This window comes from Phyllobates terribilis, unplaced genomic scaffold (assembly GCF_046119375.1).
Source record: "Phyllobates terribilis strain yellow unplaced genomic scaffold, ASM4611937v1 Scaffold_88__1_contigs__length_6355796, whole genome shotgun sequence".
Lineage (NCBI taxonomy): Eukaryota > Metazoa > Chordata > Amphibia > Anura > Dendrobatidae > Phyllobates > Phyllobates terribilis.
This window is the reverse complement of record NW_027362848.1, coordinates 1,125,587-1,141,462: the sequence shown is the minus strand read 5'-3', so window position 1 is coordinate 1,141,462 and position 15,876 is coordinate 1,125,587. Positions and strand designations below refer to the sequence as shown.

The following is a 15,876-nucleotide window of genomic DNA, read 5'->3' as shown; positions in this document are numbered from 1 at the left end:
TTTGAGAGTCCTCAGGGGTTGATACCCTTTAATGGCTAACTGAAAAGATGGTAACAAATTTCAAGCTTTCGAGACTACTCAGATCTCTTCATCAGGCATACTATAACACAATCTGAAGAGTCACATATTTATACGCAGCAGGGCACAGGAATAATGCAATAGATAAGACAAGTGACGTGAAGAAGAACGATCAGTATTGAAGAGGGAGAAGTCGTTGTGGCTGTAAATATTGGAACAGTTCATAGATAAGGAGTGTGAAAGTTTTACTGTCCTGTGATTGAGGTCTGGTCCATGATTGTAAAACTCCCAAAATGGTCTGAGGAGCACATTCCTTAGTTGATGTAGAAAGACATAAATCCATACGATACATTCATTGCTGCTCTGTGAGTGTGTCAAAGATTGTCATAAGCTTGTACTCCCAAATTTTTTTTGTCTTTCTGAGATTTGAAGTTACATTTTAATACAAGTAATTTCATGTCCATGATGCGGTTATCAAGGATACAAAAATGTTTGGCCATAGGTAGATCTGTTCTTTTTTCTTTTATTGTGTGGCGATGAGAATTCATCCTTGTTCTAAGTTTTTGCCCTGTTTTCCCTACATGCAGACCCCCAATTGAACATTTGGAACATATAATTAAGTACACTACATTAGATATGATGCAGCTGAAAGTACCTGGGATCTTGTGGTTGTCTCCTGATGTGAGTTGTGTATCTTCATCTTGTCTGTGTTCATTATAAATGGACAGGTTTTACATTTTTTCTGGCTGCAGGGAAAAGTACCTGAAGCTGTTGGAGAGGACAGGGAGCTTCTGACAATGAAGCTTCTTAGATTTGGTGGCTACCTAAATCACAGAAGTGGGAGGTCTCAAAATATAGATTGTAATCAGGCATCTTTTTGTAATAATAGTTGTAATTTCCGTGCAGCTCCCATTAACACCTCCAGATTTGGATTGTAAGTGACTACGAGAGGCACCCGGTTGCTCTCTTGTTTAGTTTTGAAATGTAGGACATGATTGATAGTCTGATGGCTTTTGCAATCTGGTTTTCAATTGTTGTTTGATGGTAGCCCTGCTTCAAAAAGGTGTTTCAGAGGCCACCAAGGTATTTGTCTCTGTCCATAGTATTGGAACATATCCGATTTTTTCTAATGGCTTGGCTGTAGACAGTGGAGATTGTGTGTTTTGGATGGAAACTGACCCATTTAAGGTATGTTGGAAGGTCAATTGGCTTCTGGTACACGGACGTCTCTATTTCATTGTTCTGCAACTTAATGATGGTGTCCAAAAAGTTAATTTCAGTACAGGAGTAGTTGAGTGTTAAGTTGACGGTGGGATGAAATTGATTAAATCAGATCAAGGAACATCTTTAGCTGTTGCTCAGACTCTGTCCAGATGATTAAACTATCATCAATGTAACGGTAGTAGGCCAGAGGCCTGATGTGATGTGAGGACATGAAGTCACTTTCAAGCTTGACCATGAAAATTTGCATACTGTTAAGCCATTTTACTTCCTATATCTGTACCAGTCTCATGTAGATATGTGTGGTTATCAAATTCACAGTAATTGTGGGTGAGGATGATTTTTGTAAGTTTCATCAAAGGTGAAACTATCCTCCCCATCTGTTTGCTTTCCCTCCCAGCAGCTTTTCCTTCTACCAGTTAGGCTTCTGGGAGGTTATACTTATTCCTTTTATTTTTGATTCTCCTTAGCTTGCCTTCTTTGCCCTATATGAATGTATCTTAGTTTCTCACCCATGGTTTTTGTATCTTACTTCTCCCTTTCCTTTCCCCTTGTTGACAATGTGTTGCGACCTCTCCTCTGATTCCTCAGAAGGTACAAGAAACCCCTCAGCGGCCTATTACAGAGTTAGATCCGAGGTGGTGTTTTAAGTTGTGCAGCTAGGGCCTTTTTAGTCTATACAGAGACCAGTTGGGTGTAGTTGCGACGTTTTCCCGTGTGGGTTCTCTGGTGGCTATCAAGATGAACTTTCTGGTTAAAACATTTCCCACATTCTGAACATGAAGAAGGCTTATCCCCTATGTGAGTTCTCTGATGTCTGATAAAATTTGATTTCTCTGTAAAACATTTCCCGCATTTTAAACAAGAAAATGGCTTCTCCCCTTTGTGGCTTCTTTAGTGTATAACAACATCCTATTCATGGTAAAAACATTTTCCACATTCTGAACATGAAAAAGGCTTCTCCCTGATGTGAGTTTTCTGATGTCTGATAAGATTTGATTTCTTTGCAAAACATTTCCCACATTCTGAACATGAAAATGGCTTCTCCCCTGTGTACGTTTTCTGATGTGCGATAAGACTCGTTTTCCTTGTATAAGATTTCCCACATTCTTAACAGGAAAAAGGCTTCTCCCCTGTGTGGGTTCTCTGGTGACTGAGAAGAGTTATTTTCTTCACAAAACATTTTCCACATTCTGAACATGAAAATGGCTTCTCCCCAGTGTGAGTTCTCTGGTGACTAACAAGAGATGATTTATCTACAAAACATTTCCCACATTCTGAACATGAAAAAGGCTTTTCCCCTGTGTGAGTTCTCTGATGTTTGATAAGATTTGACTTCTTTGCAAAATATTTCCCACATTCTGAACATGAAAAAGGCTTCTCCCCTGTGTGAGTTCTCTGATGTCTGATAAGATTTGACTTCTTTGCAAAATATTTCCCACATTCTGAACATGAAAAAGGCTTCTCCCCTGTGTGAGTTATCTGATGTTTGGTAAGACTTGATTTCTTTGTAAAACATTTCCCACATTCTGAACATGAAAAAGGCTTCTCCCCTGTGTGAGTTCTCTGATGTTTGACAAGACTTGATTTCTCTGTAAAACATTTTCTACATTCTGAACATGAAAATGGCTTCTCCCCTGTGTGAGTTCTCTGATGTGCTATAAGATTTGATTTCCTTGCAAAACATTTTCCACATTCTGAACAGGAATAAGGCTTCTCCCCTGTGTGAGTCTTCTGATGTTTGGTAAGGCTTGATTTCTCTGTAAAACATTTCCCACATTCTGAACATGAAAATGGCTTCTCCCCTGTGTGAATTCGCTGATGTGAAATAAGAGTGGATTTCTCTGTAAAACATTTCTGACACTCTGAACATGAAAATGGTTTCTCCGCTATGTGACTTCTCTGGTGACTAACAAGATTGGATTTCTGGTTAAAACATTTCCCATGCTTGAAACAAAAAAATCTATTCCCTGCTGTATACATTTTTTGATGACTATTTCCATATTCTGATAATGGCTTCTTTGCTTTAGGAGCAGTTTGTTTCTTAATGCCTCTTTTGTGGCTATGATTTTCCTTAGTAGTCAGTAATAAATCAGAAGACAGGACCTGTTTTAAAGAATCAAATGACAAATCTTTTGTGTGAAAGGATGATGGTATATCTGGAGTAATGGCATTCACTTCAGTTGTATTATGTGGGATCTCAAGATCATCTGATTTAAAAACTGAAGATGTCAGCTGTCCCTCTGATCTCTGGGTACTGTCATCTGCGAAAAATAAAACAAATTACTATTTTTGAATAAAATATCCTTGAATTTTATATTTTTGAACATATCTACTTAAAGTGTCTGTAGGAATGGCAAGTTATGTAAAAACATTGAATGATTCACCAAGACAATGACAGTTCACAGTCTAATAGAAAACCTCATAGGATGAACCAGTAGACCGTGGTGTTCAACTGTCTGTTAATTCTGCCTCCCAAATATGGAATATAAAGCCACCAAAAAATTGTTATGTAGGTGAAAATAACACCAATAGAAACTTCTACTCATCTCACAAAAAACAAGTCCCTACTCCGATCCATCATCTGTCAAAGGAAAAAAAGAAGTTTCCACATTATTAGGGTCTCAGACAGGGCCGTAACTACAGCCGGGGCACTGCCCCGGGGCCCCAACCACCCAAGGGGCCCCAAACTGATGGTAAAAAATTGTATTTTAATACTTTAATATCTCATAAAATACCCAGCTCCTATATTCCTGTCAGACAATGTCACCCGGAGGACAGGAGAGACTATCATTTCAATAATTTCCAGGAGCTCTGCCAGCTGTCAATGAATGGAAACCTGCACTGGCCTGGAAAGTCTCATAGCACAAGATTTGTAACAATATGTTAGTCTGGAGATCACAGAGAGTTGGCGAGGCCGGCACAGTGCACACTGACTGTAACAAACTCTCAGCATCATTGAGAGGAGACAGTCTCAGCAGACACATCTCTGTGACAGATGTGAGAAGCCCTGCTATTTAATAAACATATACAGTTATTTTAAAATTGTGCAATATTTGGAATTATTCACCTTATTAATTTTCCAAACATATTCACTGAATATTTAACTTCTAAAACTTGCATCATAAACAACAAAATCTATTAAAGGTCTTGCGGAACGTGGTGAAGCCTGTGTGCTGTATACAGCAATGCGTAGCAGGCTTCACCACGTTACGCACAACCTCTAGTGATTGAAATGTTGAGGGACCCCACAATGAAGTTTTGCCCTGGGGCCCCGAAGTTTATAGTTACGGCACTGGTCTGAGAGGCTCTTGAAAAGCAACATGGCTTCCATAAACCAATCCAGCAATATCCACTCTCCCAAAGTCAGATCTCCCCCTTGCTTCTGAGCCTTGCAGTGTGCCCAAACCACATAGCATCCATGTATTTGGCATTACTATAGTGAGAAGAACCCACTTCATTTATGATGTCTGTGTCTCCTGGAGCACAATCTGGTATGTGTTGGGCAATAAAATAGTATATTTTCAATTTTCACGTTCCAACATCCACTGTGTGCTAATTTCCGGAAAGTGGCTGTGGAGTCAAAATAGTCACTACTCCTATAGATTATTTCACTGAGGGTTATAAAATCCAAAATGGAGTCACCTTATGGGAATTTCTACTACTCTGGTTTTCTGCCATTTTGTCATATTAGGGCGCGTGTCCCATTTCCTCTGAGATCTACTCCTGCGATGTCTACTTCTTTCACCATGTCTGTCCTCATTCATTCTGCAGAGAATCTAACGTGGTGGTATACAGTACAGACCAAAAGTTTGGACACACCTTCTCATTTAAAGATTTTTCTGTATTTTCATGACTTTGAAAATTGTACATTCACACTGAAGGCATCAAAACTATGAATTAACACATGTGGAATTATATACTTAACAAAAAAGTGTGAAACAACTGAAAATATGTCTTATATTCTTGGTTCTTCAAAGTAGCCACCTTTTGCTTTGATGACTGCTTTGCACACTCTTGGCATTCTCTTGATGAGCTTCTAGAGGTAGTCACCGGAAATGGTTTTCACTTCACAGGTGTGCCCTGTCAGGTTTAATAAGTGGGATTTCTTGCCTTTTAAATAGGGTTGGGACCATCAGTTGTGTTGTGCAGAAGTCAGGTGGATACACAGCTGATAATCATACTGAATAGACTGTTAGAATTTGTATTATGGCAAGAAAAAAGCAGCTAAGTAAAGAAAAACGAGTGGCCATCATTACTTAAAGAAATTAAGGTCAGTCAGTGTGAAAAATTGGGCAAACTTTGAAAGTGTCCCCAAGTGGAGCTTCAAAAACCTTCAAAGAAACTGGCTCACATGAGGACTGCCCCAGGAAAGGAAAACCAAGAGTCACCTCTGCTTCTGAGGATAAGTTTATCCAAGTCACCAGCCTCAGAAATCGCAGGTTAACAGCAGCTCAGATTAGAGACCAGGTCAATGCCACACAGAGTTCTAGCAGCAGACACATCTCTACAACAACTGTTAAGAGGAGACTTTGTGCAGCAGGCCTTCATGGTAAAATAGCTGCTAGGAAACCACTGCTAAGGACAGGCAACAAGCAGAAGAGACTTTTTGGGGCTAAAGAACACAAGGAATGGACATTAGACCAGTGGAAATCTGTGCTTTGGTCTGATGAGTCCAAATTTGAGATCTTTGGTTCCAACCACCGTGTCTTTGTGCGACGCAGAAAAGGTGAATGGATGGACTCTACATGCCTGGTTCCCACCGTGAAGCATGGAGGAGGAGGTTTGATGGTGTGGGGGTGCTTTGCTGGTGACACTGTTGGGGATTTATTCAAAATTGAAGGCATACTGAACCAGCATGGCTACCACAGCATCTTGCAGCGGCATGCTATTCCATCCGGTTTGCATTTAGTTGGACCATTATTTATTTTCAACAGGTCAATGACCCCAAACACACCTCCAGGCTGTGTAAGGGCTATTTGACCAAGAAGGAGAGTGATGGGGTGCTACACCAGATGACCTGGCCTCCACAGTCACCAGACCTGAACCCAATCGAGATGGTTTGGGGTGAGCTGGACCGCAGAGTGAAGGCAAAAGGGCCAACAAGTGCTAAGCATCTCTGGGAACTCCTTCAAGATTGTTGGAAGACCATTTCCGGTGACTACCTCTTGAAGCTCATCAAGAGAATGCCAAGAGTATGCAAAGCAGTCATCAAAGCAAAAGGTGGCTACTTTGAAGAACCTACAATATAAGACATATTTTCAGTTGTTTCACACTTTTTTGTTAAGTATATAATTCCACATGTGTTAATTCATAGTTTTGATGCCTTCAGTGTGAATGTACAATTTTCATAGTCATGAAAATACAGAAAAATCTTTAAATGAGAAGGTGTGTCCAAACTTTTGGTCTGTACTGTATGTAATCAAATGTTGTCTACTATACGTAGGGGAAACTACTTAACACATCAGGGACCACATTGCCAGCCATAATTCCACGATTCGTTGCGGCAAAACTTGGTTACCACTATCCCATCATTTCTCCAGCGCCAGGCATACAGTATCACAACTCAGGTTCCAGGTGATTGAAAAAGTACCCAGACGAGATGGTAACCATATCAAACACCTTAAACAACAGGAGTGGTTCTGGATACACACCCTCCAGACACTGACACAGGGACTCAACTGTGAAATAGATTGGCTAACCTGATTAATCTTTTTTCAAAACACACTAGATCAGCTCTACAACCTACTCCTATTCCTTCTCGCCAGGTGAGTTCCTCAAACCCCCTTCCCCTCTCACCTCCCCCCCCCACTGATTTCCTTCTCCACCCCTTCCCTTCCTCACCTTCTCCTCACCCTCTTACACACAACTCCCATGTATTATTCTTGCAAACCTAATTACATACAAAAAAAACATGGCCTCACACTCTATAGTTTAATACAGGACTCCATACATTCCTTACACCCCCTTCCATTACTGCTTTAATCCCGGGCACCATTTGATCCAACCAGCACAAGTCGTTTTATTCTCCCACCCAGATCAACCTCCCTTTTGCCCCTCATCGATGCACCGTGATGACAACATAAAATAACTATTGCATATAACCTAGAGCTCATGCGCGGGTTTCATCTGTCGCCATGGTTACGCTACACATGTGACATGGCCCTATGGGGGACAGGCCCGCCCCAACAGACCCACTCTCCCTGCCACATCACCCGCCCTTGACGCAACTTCTGGGGGGCGGGTTTGAGCACACGCACTTCCGGTCCGGTGGTAATGGCGGAAACATACATAAACCCTTCATTCTCAACCAGAGACAGATGCACGAGCTGTTCACAGCTCCATTAAAGGTACCCACCCAGCATACTTTGTGCAGTCAAGCAAGCCACCAGGCAAGATCATACAACATGCCTCTATACTGATCTGTTTGGGCACCTGTACTCCCTATATGTCTCTAACTGTTACTTAAAAAGCTTTATTACTTATCTAAGTGGGGACCTATATTCCTCATTAGTGTTAAGCGAATTTGTTCGGCATTTCAAATTCGTGTTCGGGGTTGCAAATTATTCTCGCCAAAAAATCGGCTCCGCCCATGAACATCCCTAATTTGCCACGCTGTCACGCAGCGGTCATCTGCGTGACAGCGTGGAAAATCAGGGATGTTCATGGGTGGAGCCGATTTTTTGGAGAGAACAATTCGGAACCCCGCACACGAACACAAATTTGAAATGTCAAACAGATTCTCTCAACACTATTCCTCATATGTCTCTGCCCTATACCTAACATGCCTTTATACTCATCTATTTGGTGACCCATTTTCCTTATGTCACTGCCCTGATACCTAACTTCTTTACCATCTAAGCTCTATCATTCTACTCCTTGGTCCTCCTCCGGCTCCATTGCTCCTCCACTTAATCATTAATCTTTTTGCTTCCATTGTCCCATTTTTTACCAATGACTAACCATGCGCCCAGAATATCAGCAATACTTACCTGCAGGACGGATGTCCTAGAAGCTGCTGAAGATTGTACTTGTAACTGTCGCACATTGATGATGAACATGTGAAAGCCTTATGTATATAACTTCGGTATATAAGTAAATATGTATGCGTGTTTTGACATTTATAGATTTTTTCTCTTTTTTCACAGCGACATTATAAATAAGATTCTGGCAGGGTCAAAACATTAAAAATTATTTATGTCACATGTCCCTGCACCTTTTTAGGTCAGTGCTTATGTCTGAATCAAGGAAGGAGGGGGGAGGAACGTAATTCAGCATCACCATCCAGGTAAAAATTGATTCTTTATTAGTGCATCATTAAAACCGAGTTAAAATCAAACTTCCTTATGTGTTTCTGGCACCGAGATGGGCCCTTAGTTATAGGATATCCTATGACTAAGGGCACATCTCGCTCCGTGCTTCAGCCAACTGGAAAGCACCACACCCTACTAAAGTTCGGAGTATATTGCCGGAAGCTGCCAGATACAGCCTTGTTCTCCTCTGGTTCTGTCCCCTGTGCTCATCTCCCATCTTGTGTATTTGTTTCCGGTTGTGACCTCGGCCCATTTACTGAATACTCGTGTTTTCTGATTTTTCTCTGCCCTCATGGTTCTGACCCGGCAACCTGACTATTCTTCTTGCCATCTCACAACACAGAATAGCAGGTAATACCGTGGCCCAAGCCTAGGGGTCTCTTTGTAAGTCCAGATCCATGTAAGGGGGTTAAAGAATGTTGAGCCAAGCAATCCCTGGGATCTGAAAAACGGGAGTAGATAGCACCAACCCTGTTCGTGGTAGCCATTTTCTGAGCTGTCAGGTGACCATGAACAGTGTCCCCAATACATTATGTCTGCAATCTATTCCAGCAAGATCTGCATTCAAGCAGCTAAATGGCTCTCCTCCACTTCTTAACCTGCCATGTGCCCAGACAGTAGTGTACGACCGTATATAGGGTATTGTCGGTTTCAAGAGAAGTTGGAAAATAATTTTTAAGGTCCATTTGTTTCCTATTATCCTTTGTAAAGAATTCCAAAGTTATCACCACAAAGTGACACACGTCAGATTTGAAAAATGGAGCCTGATTAGCAACATAAAACTGTCTGCGGGAAGTGGTTAAATCAAATTATTTTGGACACTAACTACTGTAGTCAAAAAATGTGACCATAGATAATGACTAGTGTTGAGCGAGCATCCTCATTTACCCCTTTAAACAAGCACGTGCTCAGGTGCTCTCTGAGTATTTGCAGCATGCTCGGCATCTATGTTTGAGCTGCATGTGTCACGGCTGTTAGGCAATCCCTGTGTGTGTCACAGCTGTCTAACAAACAGGAAATCCCTGCAAGTGTCACAGCTGTCTAACAGCCTCAAGACATGCAGCCGTGGCGATTCAAACATAGACGCCGAGCACGACGAAAATACTCACCGAGCACCCAAGCGTGCTCGTTTAAAGGGTTAAACAAGCATGCTCGCTTAACACTAATAATGACACGTCAACTGAAATGATCAAACTCAACAGTCTTCATCAGTAAAAATGAGTAACTAGTGGTGAAACCTCTCTGGTAATTAGAGTATGGGGCTCGGCGGCTCTTAGGAATCTAAACTATCGTAAGAGACAATATTTTCTGTCACATGGAGTTTCAAGAAGAAATGTTAGACATTTAAAGAGAACTTGTTATGATAGTGCAGAGATGAGGTGTCTTAAATTCAGAACTCGGGCATTTGGAAGAGGTAATGGAGATCTTTTATGAAAGACTACCAGGGAGTTAAACATTAAGTGAGGCCGGCCGATCCCACTTTAAACTATCAAACAAAAGGAAGCATGAATAAAAAAATGTTACATCCTATGTATGAGGGGAGAACTCCAACACTAAACCGGAGTTGGATTCATTTATGGTGGACCATTGGCGTTACTGGGAGTCCTGACCAGAAGAGTAGAGAAAGTATTAGCGCCCCCATTTCAGGAGAGATTGTGCAGTAATCTGAATTCCTGAGGATTAAAAACATAATGGAATTTATGACGTGGAGTGAATCCATGAAACCAGGGCTGGAGCCAACACATCTCCTGCAGGCGTGAATAAATGTATATTACAGCCATCAGCCACGCACAGCTTAGAGATATATCATGGCACAGGTGTAATGTTTTTTGTATAGTTTATCACAATCCTGTTTGAAGTTAGTTGGTTTGCAATAGAAATTGTAAACTCAGGATAAAGGGAAACTCTGTTGTTATTGTACAGAAATTCACACTTGGCCCTCACTGCACATTTAATGTTGTCGATCATAAAAGTGAAGTTTGGCCAGAAAGACTGGACCTGGTCTTGTAGGGACCATATGAGCACATTCAGCAGCACAGAAGGGAGAGAAGGTAGATTCATCCAATAAGATATCAGGGATCTAGGAAGCCAACAGCATCATTACCCTCCGCTTTCTCTTACAGGCCCATCATAATATTTTTCTTCAAGTGATTTTCTCACTTGTCAGCACATTCTACGTACGCTGTCATTTGGCTTTGTAGTTCACAGATCTGGGCAGGTAACGGTCAGCGTCTTCTAAACCCAGGGGGTAGGTGGATCCTTCAGGTTGTAAGATCTATAGAAAAGGGCTTTCACAATTTCACCAAGTAATTAGAACAATTTTTCATTTGGAGGCGAATGTTGTAGTCTAGCGGCAAAATGGTGATCACACGATTGAGATATGATTGGACTATCCGACTGATAAAGCAGCCACAGCCAGTGACTGAGAAGAATCTGTGATTTTTCTGTATTTAGTGGTTACTACTCACCTGGGTAGTCATATGTAGGAATCTCCTCTTTACACTGCTCATCATCCCTCACATATGTCTCTGTAGTATTAATATGGGTCAGATCTTCACCCTGAAACAAATAATGTAAAAGTCACAGACAGATGGAGAAGTCACATCTATGATCAGCTCTAATCCTGCCATCTCCACCGATCTCATTACACAAATATAAAAGATATAATACTGGTGGATAAAACAAGACTGAGCACAAGCATAGGGGAGATCTCATGACACCTTCTCTCCATCTACCTGATGATCCTGTGGAACATTGGGATCTTCTTGCTTACAGTCCTGTGGAAGAAGAGGACGGGGACATCTTTCTGATGTTGTTCTCTTACTGGATAGATCTGGAGGAAACACATACAGGGACTGAATTCATTCTTTACATACAGATAATTATAGGCAGTGTGTATTTAGTCCTGTCTATTACCTGGTGATGTGAGGGGCTGGGGAACCTCCATGATGTCCTTGTACAGATCTTTGTGTCCTTCTAAATGCTCCCACTCCTCCATGGAGAAATAGACAGCAACATCCTGACACCTTATAGGAACCTGACACATACAATGATATCGACATCCCCCCGATCCCTTCATATAATTACTAATAATGTCCCAGCATTCCCAGAAGTGTCACCTCTCCAGTCAGCAGCTCAATCATCTTGTAGGTGAGATCTAAGATCTTCTGGTCATTGATGTCCTCATGTATCAGGGGGTGAGGTGGAGGTCCCGTGATTGGGCTCAGGGGTCTTCCCCATCCCTCAGACACAGGGGCCTGGCAGCGCTCACTAGAGGTCTTCCTCACTACTGTGTAATCCTGCTTATGGAGAGACACATTAATAAATCTCACTCCAGACATTTCCAGAGTCCTCACCTCTCCAGTTCTGTCCATATGTTATTCCCATAGATAAGAATGATGTAATGTGACGTCATCAGAATCTCTCACCTCTCCAGTAAGCCGGAAGAGGATCTCTAGGGTGAGGTGTAATATCCTCTCCGCCATCTTGTCTCTGTCAATATCCATCCTTGATAGGTGATTCAGAAAAATTCTCTTAATATAGAAGATGTCCTAAATAGGAAAGTGATGGAACATCATAAAGAATTCTGTGTAATAATACAATTACTGGAGACAATAAGGGGAAATATATCAGGAGATAGAACGTGTAGATGTTATATTCTCTAGTCTTGTATGGATTGGAACATAAGTTGAATTGCAGAAAAGGACATCTCCTCCATGCTCCCAATCATTGGCTAAGTTGGCCACTGCTTTGGCAACTGATTAGCTGTAGGAATCACAAGTACGTTGGGATTGACCAGGAAATGAAGAGACTGGAGGAGGACCCAAGCAACCATGGTATTTTTATTAGTTTACAACATTCTACTTTTTTCCCTGTCATCTACTAATAAAACCTATATATTTTAGGCCACAGACAACAAGCAGTTTCTTCCTTGGAGTCTGCAGCTGAACACTTTTCTCATAGACTCATCTTCCATAACGCTAATTCTTGTCTCATTTACTGGCACTGGAATCGGCATTAGCAATACTTAAGGAGATATTCATTACACGTAGCTACTACCTAATTACCCAAAGGTAAATGATTCAGGGATGTGTTAAAACATGACTTTTATTTTTTCTTCTTAAAATAACTGATCAAAATTTGATAAAAACACATCAGTGTGCCAGTGCCAGTCCTATACAATGTATGATCCACTGAACTATTCAGTAAGCAATGTGCTCAGACCCTACCCTAATGAGTACTGTTTGTCACTCATTAAGTGCATGCCTCAGAGACTGCAAGCTGTTATTAAAGCCAGAGGTGGTGCAACAAAATACTAGTGATGTATTGGAGTGTTCTTTTAGTGTTTCTTAAAGCCCTAAAGTTGCCATTTGAAATGACTTTAGTTTTGTGCCATGTCTGTGATCTGCTTTTTTTTCAACAACATTAGACAACTGAATGAACATCCTCCGAGCCCGGTGATTCCATAATTTTTGCCAGGGGTTGTATATTAATGGAAAGTTGAGTGGAAGAAAAAAAGTGTGATAGAAAAAGGTGCACAAGCAACCGGGATAACCGGTTGAAAGAATTGTTAAGAAAAGGCCATTCAAAAATTTGGGGGAGATTCACAAGGAGTGGACTGCTGCTGGATTCATTGCTTCAAGAGCCACCACACAGACGTATCCAGGACATGGGCTACAAGTGTCGCATTTCTTGTCTCAAGCCACTCAAGACCAATAGACAACGCCTGAAGCGTCTTACCTGGGCCAAGGAGAAAAAGACCTGGACTGATGCTCAGTGGTCCAAGGTGTTGTTTTCAAATGAAAGTAAATTTTGCATTTCATTTGCAAATCAAGGCCCCAGAATCTGGAGGAAGAATGGAGAGGCACACAATCCAAGCTGCTTGAGGTCTAGTGTGAAGTTTCCACAATCAGTGATGTTTTGGGAAGCCATGTCATCTGCTGGTGTAGGTCCTTTGTTTTATCAAGACCAAAGTCAGCACGAAATGTTGGCCTACTGAAATGCATGTTCAGTAAATGTACTCAATACTTGGTTGGGGCTCCTTTTGCATCAATTACTGCATCAATGCGGCGTGGCATGGAGGCGATCAGACTGTGGCACTGCTGAGGTGTTATGGAAGCCCAAGTTGCTTTGATAGCAGCGTTCAGCGCATCTGCATTGTTGGGTCTGGTGTCTCTCATCTTTCTCTTCCCAATACCCCATAGATTCTCTATGGGGTTAAGGTCAGGTGAGTTTGCTGGCCAATCAAGCACAGTGATGATGTTGTTTTTAAACCAGGTATTGGTACTTTTGGCAGTGTGGACAGGTGCCAGGTCCTGCTGGAGAATGAAATTTCTTTCTCCAAAAAGCTTCTCGGCAGAGGGAAGCATGAAGTGCTTGAAGTCCACTTGACAGAGAGCGCGAGTACATATCTTGACGAAATTTTAACACCATTTGTTCATGCATTACCCTCATTTATAAGTGACACAAAAGATCTAGTCTCTAAACTAAGTGATATTACTGTATCTGATACCATCATTCTGACTAGTCTGGACGTGGAGGCCCTCTACAGTAATACCAACCATGAGCTGGGCATTGGGACAATTGCGTATTTTTTTAAATATGAAGAGTAGACAATTCTTATCACATAACTCTTGTTTTGTCACTCTTAGGATTCGTACTTACGCATTATTTTTTCACCTTTGATGATATATTTTACTACTATCAAAAGAAAGGGACCGCAATGGGAACATGTGTCCCAACCTTTGCAAATTTATTTTTGGGGTGGTGGGAGGACCAACACGTTTTCAATGAGGATTTCAGTTTTCATACTAGTCACATTTTATTTTGGGGTAAGTTCATTGACGTTTTGATTTTGTGGGATGGTGACAGATTTTTTTGGGATTTTGTATCTATTTTGAATAAGAATCGGATTGGAATGTTCTTTACCCATGAAATCGGTTTTAAGAGGATCAATTTCCTTGACCTGACAAACCAAATTGATGGGATCTGTAATATTCATATGGACATATTTCGTAAGCCGACCCCCACCAACAATCTCCTTCATTGGGATAGCTGGCACCCCAGGGTGTTGAGAGCAGATATACCGGTAGGTCAATACCTGCGTGCGAGACATAATTGTTTGGATGAGGATACTTTTATCCAAGAGAGTAGGAATCTATTCTCAAGATTTACAGCAAGGGGATATCCGAAACAGGTGCTATACAAAGTCTTTAATAGGGCTAAGACAACTAACAGGGATTCGCTGCTATGCCCCAAGAGGAATGCACCAGAGAATAATAGAGTCTGACATATAGGAAACTATGATGATCAGACAAGCACAGTGTATAACATCATGCGGAAGTAATGGCCTATATTCTCAGCTGATGCCGATTTGAGGGCGATTGTTGGTGGACATCCGGAAATTACCTTCCATATAGGGAAAAATTTGAGGGATTTCCTCAATTACAGAAATTTTAGGAGGAGCAGGCAGTATTCTGAGTTGGCAATCGAAACATCATGGAGGCTCCGATCCTTGTAGGGGCTGCTCCTTTAGTAAATATATGACTCGGGTTACGACTTTTACGAATCCAACTGATGGACATGAGTATTTCGTTAGGGACCAAATTAATTGCAGATCTAAGGGGATAATTTATGTAGTGAAATGTCCCTGCCCTAAATTGTATGTAGGGAAGACCATCCAGGAGGTTAGGAGGAGAATATCTAACCATCTTAGCTCTATTAATACTGGTGCAGATACGGTTCTCTCAAAGCATATGAGAGGTTTACATGCAGAAAAACCCCTGGAACTGCTATTTTGGGGCATTTGTAAAATGACCCTTGGCCCTAGGAAAGGTAACCTTGACCAATTATGTTTGAGGGAAAAAGCTAGATGGATCTATAAGCTTAATTCACGTAGTCCTATGGGGCTTAATGAAGGATTTATTTAGCTATAGTGCTTTCCTATAGGAGCATTTATATGAGTGACATGAATGAATTATGCCTATTTACACTATGAATGTTGAATAACAACATACTAGTAGATGATTAATTTATTGAGTTAATTATATATAAGTTTTTGTGATAACAAGACTTATTAGGATATATGGAAATATGTCTGATGGTTAGTGTTACAACCTTTTGAGAGTAAACCAGCAATTAATTTTTTTATGTAAATAGTAGGATTTAGACAATTTCAACTGATTAATTTATGGCTTATATGAAATTGATCTGAGTAATTAATGAGATTAGCATAGAGAATTTATTCATATTTATATAAATATTGTGTCCCTGCAACTATTCTATATAGTTCACAGACATTCGATTTGAGTAATGAATAACGCTG

The 15,876-nt window shown here is 41.1% G+C and overlaps 1 protein-coding gene across 1 annotated transcript; it reads right to left on the bottom strand.

Moving 5' to 3' along the window:
• On the bottom strand, positions 1–11,793 carry LOC141197811 (uncharacterized). The gene is made up of 5 exons (XM_073662886.1): positions 11,672–11,793; positions 11,469–11,589; positions 11,288–11,385; positions 11,021–11,111; positions 1–3,503 (listed from the first exon to the last, which is right to left on the bottom strand). The coding sequence occupies exons 1-5, from the start codon at positions 11,693–11,695 to the stop codon at positions 2,350–2,352; spliced, it is 1,488 nt and encodes a 495-aa protein (XP_073518987.1). The 5' UTR covers positions 11,696–11,793; the 3' UTR covers positions 1–2,349.
• Positions 11,794–15,876: the final 4,083 nt, after the last annotated feature.

Coding starts and splice junctions, on each gene's coding strand:
- LOC141197811 (XM_073662886.1), bottom strand. CDS start 11,695: ATGATTGAGCTGCTGACTGGAGAG. Junction 11,590..11,671: donor TTGAGCTGCTGACTGGAGAG/GTGACACTTCTG, acceptor TGTATGTGTCAG/GTTCCTATAAGGTGTCAGGA. Junction 3,504..11,020: donor TCCTACATATGACTACCCAG/GTGAGTAGTAAC, acceptor TATTTTTCGCAG/ATGACAGTACCCAGAGATCA.